This window comes from Triticum aestivum, chromosome 5B (genome assembly GCF_018294505.1).
Source record: "Triticum aestivum cultivar Chinese Spring chromosome 5B, IWGSC CS RefSeq v2.1, whole genome shotgun sequence".
In the NCBI taxonomy this organism is placed as follows: domain Eukaryota; kingdom Viridiplantae; phylum Streptophyta; class Magnoliopsida; order Poales; family Poaceae; genus Triticum; species Triticum aestivum.
Window position 1 is genome coordinate 468,863,795 of NC_057807.1, and position 9,922 is coordinate 468,873,716.

Below are 9,922 nucleotides of genomic sequence, written 5' to 3' on the forward strand. Positions count from 1 at the left end.
TTCAGGGGCTACTGAGGGAGTCCTGGACTAGGGGGTGTCCGGATAGCCGAACTATCATCATCGGCCGGACTCCAAGACTACGAAGATACAAGATTGAAGACTTCGTCCCGTGTCCGGATGGGACTTTCCTTGGCGCGGAAGGCAAGCTTGGCGATACGGATATGTAGATCTCCTACCATTGTAACCGACTCTGTGTAACCCTAGTCCTCTCCGGTGTCTATATAAACCGGATGGCTTTAGTCCGTAGGACGAACAACAATCATACCATAGGCTAGCTTCTAGTGTTTAGCCTCCTTGATCTCGTGGTAGATCTACTCTTGTAACACACATCATCAATATTAATCAAGCAGGACGTAGAGTTTTACCTCCATCAAGAGGGCCCGAACCTGGGTAAAACATCGTGTCCCTTGTCTCCTGTTACCATCCGCCTAGACGCACAGTTCGGGACCCCCTACCCGAGATCCGCCGGTTTTGACACCGACAACCGGGTTCGCGGAAAATAGTAGGGCGCGGCTTACTTATCAGGAAAAGAGTGGATTTCCATTGGGTTTTCATTTTTTTGCTTGTTTTCATCGATTTTCTTTGTTCCTTTCTCCATTCACTATTTTTTCTTTTCAATCTTTTTCTTCGGTTTTCTTTATTTCTTTTCACGATTCTCATTTGATTTTTTTTCTTTTTTTTTCTTTTTTTTTGTTTTGCTTCGGTTTTCTTTGTTTCTTTCTCGGTTTTCGATGTCTTTTCTCTTTTCTTTCCTTTATCTTAATTTTTCATCGGTTTTATTTTATTTATTTCTTATTTTCATCTGCATTTATTTTCCTTTTCCGTCGGTTTTTATTGTTTTTCTATACATATTTTTGGTATATATCTAATAAATTTTTAATACACTTTAACATTTTTACATAAAAGTTTAATTTTCTTGAATAAACGATCAACATTTTTTTAAATATGTTTCAAATGCTTGATTTACATTTTTTGAATACATAGTCAACATTTGTTCTATACATTTTTAACATTATTTTTAAATGCTTTATTATCATTTTTCATATAAAATATTAAAGTTTTTTAATACATGGTCAACATTTTTCTATACACATTTAACAATTTTCAAATGCTTGATTAACATTTTTTAAATGCTTGATTGACATTTTTATATACAGTGTCGAAAAATACATCATTTTTTTATTTATGGTCAACATTTTCTTATACACATTTAACATTTTTTAAATGCTTAAATAATATTTATAAAATACTTGTTTAACACTTTTTAAAATACTTGAATACATTTTTCGTATACGTGATAATTGGTTTTCTCTATGCATATTTAGCATTTTTTAAATGCTTGATCAACATTTCTAAAATACTTGTTTAACACTTTTTTAAATACTTAATACATTGTTCGTATATGTGATAAATTTTTCCTCTATGCACATTTAACATTTTTCAAATGCTTGGTCAACATTTTCAAAAATATATTTGGAGAGTGTTTTTTACAATATTTATATGTTTAGAGCATGGGAAAAGATTCCCCTCAACTGACCGATTTTTTGGCTCCCGTCCGCCTTCTTATTCCCACCGCATGTGTCCCAACATGACATGTGTGCTGGCTCCTCACGACTTTTTTCAACTTCTGCAACGTCATCAATGTTGCACAAATTTCTTCCATACTTCGTACAACACGTCCCACGTGACGTGTGTCCTTACTCCTCACAATTTTTCTTATGTCATAAAGCCTCTGTTACAAAAAACAATCTGCAACAAGGCCTCCATTGAAGAAATTTTCTACAACAAGATCTGTGTTGCAATGATGGAGGCCGTCGACGCGTCAAATCACGTGAGCTGGCTGATCTTTTAAAAAGACCAGCCGGCAGACGTGTAGCACGCCCCTTACAATATTTTTTAAGTATAAAAATATAAAAAAAGTAAAGCAAAAGAATTAGAAAACATAAAAAAACAGAGAAAATTTTGGTTGTCGCCGGCCCATCTCGTTCTCTACTACAACGAGGGTTCCTAGGTCTCGCTAGAAAAGACATAGGTGTGCCCATGTGCGACGCTAACCCAACCCAAATTTAGGTTGAAATTAAATGGGTCGAAATGGACAGCAAAACGGACATCTGTCCGTTTGTGCACTGCGCTGGACCGTGGTTTTTGTCCGGACAGATACGGTCTCAGTCGGACGAAATGCATCGGCGAGTTGCCCTAAGCTTGTCTATACATGAACACTACAGAAATCAAATTAAACCACTAAAAACCCCGCATGATTAAGTATCTCCGTAACCACTGGAATTATGTTCAGCCAGCAAGCAGTCTCTGTGCTCCAACCAATAGGGGATTTAAAACGAAACCAAACCAGACACAAACTCCATGTTCAACATCCATAACAAGAAATCAACGCAAGGGGCAAAACTACCATATCTCAGCCGTACAACTAGTCTCAACATAACCTTAAACTATAATAAAGGAAGGCCTAACCAAGGGCACCCACCCATCACAAGGGAGCAATGCCCTGGATCTTGTCACTCATCGCCGGATTGTTCATCAGGAACGCCCCAAGTTAGCTCCCTTGCAAGTCAAAGGGCAGGACATCGGCTGCAAGGCTCCACGACATTCAACTTAGCCGTGGAGGGAACTTTTCCCTCGATGTAAGTCTGGATAGCCGCAAGCGCTTTAGGGGCTTCCATAAAAGTTTGTTTGCCCACAAAGCATCTGTCAAGCTCGGAACAAGTCGGCCCACCATCAGTTATGTCCAGTGTGAGGCACTCGAGCGACGGTGTGCTGTCAAGAATATGACATGTGAGCTTAACCAATAGCTTTGTGGAGCGGAATTTAGTGATCTTCACATGCCTAAGATTGGCATAGCATTGTCCTGGAATCCGCACCAATTGTGAGGAGGGGTCTTCAGAAATTGAGTCATGCTCCCGGCGTCTCATTGGTGCCTGCAGATGAAAAACCAACACACGTGAATTTATTATTGCTCTAAACAATACAGCAGTCACTAAGAAATATCTCAGCAAGCCAACATTTACTTACATCCAGGTTGAAAGTCTCCAAGCAAGGAGATGCGTCGAGACAAGAAACCAGCGAGAAAAGATCATAGTCCGCATACCGAGGTGTCGAGGCAAACTTCCATCCAAATACAGAAATATTCAAATACTTGAGGTGGAGGAATTTGCTTGCTAGCGTTGGTGTACTGACCATCTGCATAAATAGCTGTACATAGACACCTCAAGCTCTAGAGTATGTACCTCGTAATACGAATACATAGTAAGAGTTTCAAGATTCGGTATACTGGATGTGAGCACGGCGAGAGCATAATGAAGAACGCAGGAATGTGATATGAAAATTTCCTTCATCCGCAGTGATTCTCCAAGAAATAGCTGTACTTGTCAATCAACATCGTCATCATAAAAAACATCATCATCATGAAAAAAGTGAAAAGTGGAGATATTTGGAGCCTCGCTTTCAATCACTTGCAGCATGGAACAACCGGACACCATCAGGTAGCTGAGGCGCTGCAGCAGGGAAGGTATCTTTATAGAAAATATCTCACTGCAATCCTTGAGTTCCAATCGCTCCAAAGCCAGAGAATTGGAAAGAAGGAACCCCAACTCATCACTCTCAATATTCACACAAGACAGACATAGACTCGTCAGGCTTCCCGTGCAACCGATTCCTACCGTGGGGCGGAAGGCGCAACCTAAAAGGTCTAGCTCACGAATGGTGTTTCCACTGCCATTAGATAAAAGTGAGCATGGAAACTCGTAGATTGCTTCGTTTGATGAATGGTCAATATTTGAAAATATGAGGCTGAGTTCTTCTATGCCTGGTGTAACAGCAATCTGGAGCCAACTATCAAGACAATTTCTGGTGTCGGCATTGTAAAGACCATATAATTTAAGCCTGAGTGTCTTCACACCAGTGCCTAAGTGGTTTCTCAAAATATGGTCAACTCTGCTGTTGTAATCTCTTGTTGTTATTCTCCGTCTACGTGCATTTTTCTTGTAGCCCATTGTTTTCTTACTGAAGGTGAGGTTGGGCTGGCACCTCCAGAAACGTTTAAAGGAGTGAGACACGCTCGCAGCACGCGCAGCATCTTTCAGTGGCAAAAAGGAGCATATATGACGCCAGATATCCTGCATGCGTAAGTGCACAAATTCAAATTTTGAATTGCAGAGCAAAAAGTATTATTAAGTACTCTATCCGTTCCAAAATACTTTTTCTAGAACTGTCCAAAGTCAAACTTCATTAAGTTTGATCATGTATATAGAAAAATACATTAATATCTTACTACGTCAAATACTATAATATTTTTTAATGAAACTATTGAAACTAACTTGGTGTTGTAGATGTTGGCATATTTTTCAATAGAACTTGGTCAAACTTAAAAATGTTTGACTTGGAGCAAAGAAAAATCTCAAGTATTTTGAAACGGACGAAGTACAAGGTAATAAGACCAAAACCTTTGTGCAGTGTCAGACACAGCATCAGGCATGGTGTGCATACGTGTCCAGGTCGTGGCTAAGCCTTTCCACGTAAGAAGAACATTTGTTGCTTCAGACAAGGCTGGGACAGGGTAGGAGCATGTCATCTGGCATGAAAACGTATCATGCGGAGACCCATGGCCTTGTTCAGTGGAACACGCCAACTAAGAGCATAAGCCGTTGGAAACTAAACGTTCACAGCCAAACCACAGCCATCGCAGGTGCAACGCTCCTCCTGATGAAAACCAGATTTTTTAACACCTAAACATCCACATCTTTTAGGCCAGCATACCTTACTCCAGTTGACCAAACACTTCCTCCTTTATCATCTTCATCACCGCACCAAAGGAAGCTCCTACGAATTTTGTCAATCTTCTTGATAAGCCACTTGGAAGGTGTGAAGATAGTGAAGTAATAAGCACCGAGTTAACCAGAGTGAGGCGGCCCATTTTGTCCAGGAGCTTTCCCTTCCAGGGCTTTAGCCTGTCAGTAATCTTATCTACTAGGGCTCTAATTCAACTCGTCTACGCAATCTGGTAGATAGTGGGAGGACCAAATAGTTGCAAGGCAGGGAGCCCACCCGTCCTCCAAAAGCAGATAAGATGTCACTGGTATCAAGGTTCTCACATCTTATGGGATAATAAGCAACACACTTGCCGACATTCACTTTCAGACCAGACAGAGCCCATAGAAATTTAGAAGACTTGAGACCATCAACAGGATTTATAAACAGCGCCGCATCATCAGCATAAAAACTGGTCCTCGTCCTAGCAGCTCTTTGCATGACCAGGGAAAGAAGGCCATTCTCCATAGCAGAGTGAAAAAAAGATCTTCTCAAGAGGTTCCAGAGCAAGAATAAAAAGCATTGGGGCTAAGGAATCCCCTGTCTCGGACCTTTGCTGTGCACAAAAAGTCTTGCTGGATCACCATTTAGCAGTACTCGAGAATAGGAGGTGGCAAGAACTAGGGAAATCAAGTCCTCCAATTTGAAGCTAAAACCAAAACCATTGAGAACTCTGGCGGAGCTAGGGAGGAAGTTCAGGGGGGGCAAATGAAAAATCATCCAGACATGAGGGGGCCAAATACTAAATTTATACTCATCTACACCCTCTAAAAAAATTTCCTTCACACTTTTTGCCAAGGCTGGGGGGGCCACAGCCACCCCAGGAGCACACGTAGCTTCGCCCCTGATTGAGAACTCCGATAGGATAATCCGGACGGACCAAGTCTAAAGCCACGGCAAAGTCGAGCTTTGTGAAAGCAAATGTTTCTTCTTGGTGTGACTTCTTTCAGAACACTCTTGACGAAAAGAAAATTTTCATGAATGGATCTTCTAATGAACGCACTCCGCCCTGCCGAAACTAAAGAATGCAACTCTGGGGCGAGCCGAGAGGTGAGCAATTTACCAAAAATATTCATGATACTGTGCATTAGGCTTACCGGCCTAAAATCCAGGGCAGAGGAGGCATCGTCTTACGTCTTTCTTCAGGGTGATAATGAGAAAAAAGGAACAGGAAAAAAGATGCACGTCACAAGTCTGTCATAGATCTGCATCAGACACTAGTACATGACACAAGACTCTTGTCCTCTCATTCCTCCAGTTACCTTCCTCTACATCTTGCATGCATCGGAGAAGAGGGTGGTTTGGGAGAAGAAGGCAGAGATACAAGAAAAGACAAAATCTGCTTGGCCCGGCCCTTTGCCATCTCTGAAGCTGCTCCACTTATTGTTTTAGCAAGTGGCAGCAAATGATCTACAGACGAAGCCTTTGAGGAGTCACGGGGACATTGTAGAGAAAACTACATGAAGTGGAGGAAATGTGCAATTCATATGCAAGTACAACACATGGTTAAAGCACACTTGCATAAGATATCCGAGGTTGGGACCACAGTGTCCTAAATGTGACAGATCCTATCGTTTGGCATCTTCAAAGCGAAGTTGCAGATGCTGGAGAAGACTAGGATTGTAGAACTAGTTGCTGCATTGCAGCAATGTTTAGATGCTTATCCTAGATTTTAGTTTATTACATAACTCATGTTGAGCATTGTCTGCTAGCTCATCCTAGTATATTGAACATTACCCAGCTTTATTGATGCAGAGCTATGATAAATTGATAATATCAGAGCATAGGACGAGTTTGTTGTTTCAGTTAGCACAAATATATCAAAAATATATTATATGTAGTACAAACATATACACACACATTACATCAATTATATTATACAGTATTTAGTAGCTGTGGGAATCACTGGGTAGCTCAATGGTAAAACATATGGCCGTGCTACCAAGCAACCCAGGTTCAAACCACTTTCCTTGGGTGTGCTAGTAGCCCTAGGCGGCTAGGCTAAGGACAAGCTGCAATGGCTACAAAGGTGATTTTGACCGTAGTAATTAATCAGAGTAAATGAGACACAAGATGCTGCTGGTTCCAGGAAAAATAGTTTTACAGAGTATACACATAAAGATATAAAGGAATCAGATACAAGAAACAAAGTTTTGTGCTGGAGAATTAAAAGCGCAACCATTATAAGTTTTTGACAGCCCAACCATTATAAGTTGGAACAGAATCGCAGCTTAGCAAGGATTGTAGCCGATTGCAGTTCACTCATACATTCAGGTAGCAGAGTGATAAATCTACTATCGTTATAGTATTCCGTTATCAGCGTTTATTGACATACCTCCGAAAGGCTTGAGCCTGAATATCCTAATCTTTTGCCAGTTTGAGAAACATCCACTTGCGAGCGCTTTCGTTTAGCAACTGAACCAACTGATACATCTGCAGCAGGTCATCGTTATGGTAAGTAGACAAGGGCAAACGAAGGAACACAGCAAGCACATCAACACACATATATACTGATCTAATATAAGTATGACCCGTTGTGCAGCTTTGTGCAAGAACACCAATGACATTGTAAGAAAGATAAACTAGTTCCAATTTTATAAGGAAAAGCTTTCTTGTAAAATTTCCAATAGAACATGACAGCGATGCACACAATACAGTGAGATCTGAGATGGATATGCTTGGGAAAACTGCCTTTGCACGCCTCCCTACCAAGTAAATATATTTTGTATGAACAACTGGAACATAAAGGGGGCATATGAAGTAATAGTAGCCTGAGTTTGAGACCTAGAGTATGTGCCAGCCAGGGCATATGAAGATAAAATAACAGAGACGAAGAAACAGTGGCTTACGGCGGCCTTGGATTTGCCGGCGACGAGGATCCTGCTTCGGCGACATCATAAGACGGCGGAGCGATAGCAGCCCCGTGGGTCGACACGGAAAATCCCCTCTTTTCCGCTCTGCCTCCTCTGACTCTTGAACCCTCTATTTTTTGAGATTTATTTGCATCCAGTTCGTTCGGGATTTTTTCTTGGGAAAGGAATCCGCGTGTGACCCCGGGCCTCTCCTCCTCCTGTGCAAAAACCCTGAGAAACTCTCTCGCATGGGCCCACCAGGAGATGTTTTTTCCTATTAAGTTGCCCTTCAGGAGAGATGTTCTTTCTAAAGTTGCCCACCAGGGAGATGTTGCTGCTATCGGCTTCACATATTTCATCATGTTTTTTTAACAGTTTTGCTAAAGCACATCTAGATGTGTCATAAGTATTGCACATCTAAGTCCTATGTCATTGATCTTACGTTAAGATTCGTGCCGATATTTTCTTTTTCTTTTTTCTTTTTCCCTTTATGCTTGACTCACTCACTTAGATGTGCAATAACTAGAGCACATCTAGATGCGCGCTAGACTTTTTTTAACTTCTGATTATTCATTAAACATATCATGACAACACAACAAACATCATTAGAAATAAAATAAATTATATCTCTACGCGTAGATCACCTAATGACGACTACAAGCACCGGAGCAAGCCGTTGGTGCGCCGCCTTCATCGCCCCTCTTTCATCGGAGTTATGCAAACTTTGTTGTATTAGACAATCGGGATCTCATCTCCTCCTCCAAAGCGAACAGGACACTAGTGTTCCTGCCTTCCGCAGGCGGTGCTGCCGATCTGCCTCGTCTTCTGTGGCCTTAGGGCCATGGCGGCATGGTGGATCCTAGCCCTTGCCGGCAGGAGGGCTCCGGCTTCTCAATATTTCTTTGAGTTTTGTTAGGGTTTATGTCCTGCTCAGAAAGGTGAGACGACGGCGACTCCTGAAGATGGAATAATGTTCTTCTCGCCTAGCCCCTGTCCCGGTGGTGCTTCTAGCATCGTCAGAGGGCGTGTGGAGGTTTGTCTTCGGCGGATCTCGCAAGATTCAATCGGTGGTAGTCTTTGGTGGATCTGCTCAGATCTAGTTTTGTTCGTCTATGGTCGTGTGCCTTCAGGTTGGATCCTCCCGATCTACGCGTCTCTTCATCAATGGCAGGTTGCTATTCTGGCGTGCCGGTCCTGTGAGGCCTCAACGACTTTTTGACTGCTCCTACAACAAATTTTGCCCGGCTCCGACTAGGGAGGGGCAATGACGGTGATGCATCTTCAGCTCGCTTTAGTGCTTGTAATCGTCGCTAGGGGATCTACCGATATGGATGCAATTTTATTATTTAATGTTTTTTCTATTGTCATGACTGAAGATGAATAGATTGGAAGCTTTCCTGAAAAAAGATCACCTCCATATCCCATCAAGCTTTGAAGTTTGAAATAAAGTCATGTTGTTCCACCAAGAAATCCTACACAAGGCTATCACCATATTGAAACAAAACATGATATGATAATTTAAACTTTGCAAGATCACAACACACATAATCAAACAAGATGTCAAATTCAAGCCGCAAGCATTACATAGCCCTCTCAAATAGCATTACCTCTATCGCTTGCTTCCTCTTCATGGCTTGATTCCACTCCATTGCTTTCATTGCCTTTTCTTTACCTTTCCATCATTTCGAACATGCCGGGGATGCCAGCGGCTGTGGCAACCGGTGATGACACCCAAATTAAACGTAAATTTGAGAATTAGGCTAGGGTGAAATCCCTGCTCGGCTCGTCGATGTTGGCAGTGGCGGCGGCACCCGTGGGTGTCGTTTTCCTTCTTGGAGGCGCTGCCATGGCCTCTATCTGTGCCCCTCTTCGAGCAACGGGGGAAACCCTTGGTCCGGTTCTTTGGATCGGATGGCGGCGGTGTCACGACGTCGCTCCCCTTCTTGAAGACGCCATATTGCTTGCTCACGGCGTCCCCGGTGCTGGATTTAGAGATGTTTGATGTTTGGCCGGTTCGGCTTGCCCCTCTACTTGGGCCTGGGTTGGTGGTTTAGTTGTGATCTTTTGTTTTGTTCGGGCTGAGCATCCCGTGTCTCTCTGCTTCGGGTCTCATGTCCACGTCTTCTCATGTATGAGTCCGTGTTATGTGTTGTATCCTTCTATGTATTTTTCTGCTTTCCTTCTATCAATCCAATGATACGCACCCGACGCGTCCTTCTCGCCCCCATACACGGGCCGGTCGCATCCGG

General features: G+C 42.5%; 1 protein-coding gene across 1 annotated transcript; it reads right to left on the bottom strand.

Annotated features, from left to right (window-relative positions):
• Positions 1-2,500: 2,500 nt before the first annotated feature.
• On the bottom strand, positions 2,501-7,807 carry LOC123116470 (uncharacterized). The gene is made up of 5 exons (XM_044537421.1): positions 7,671-7,807; positions 7,157-7,254; positions 3,243-4,130; positions 3,028-3,195; positions 2,501-2,933 (listed from the first exon to the last, which is right to left on the bottom strand). Exons 3-5 carry the CDS (start codon positions 3,348-3,350, stop codon positions 2,568-2,570), a joined length of 642 nt encoding a protein of 213 aa, XP_044393356.1. The 5' UTR covers positions 3,351-4,130; positions 7,157-7,254; positions 7,671-7,807; the 3' UTR covers positions 2,501-2,567.
• Between the last annotated feature and the right edge of the window lie 2,115 nt (positions 7,808-9,922).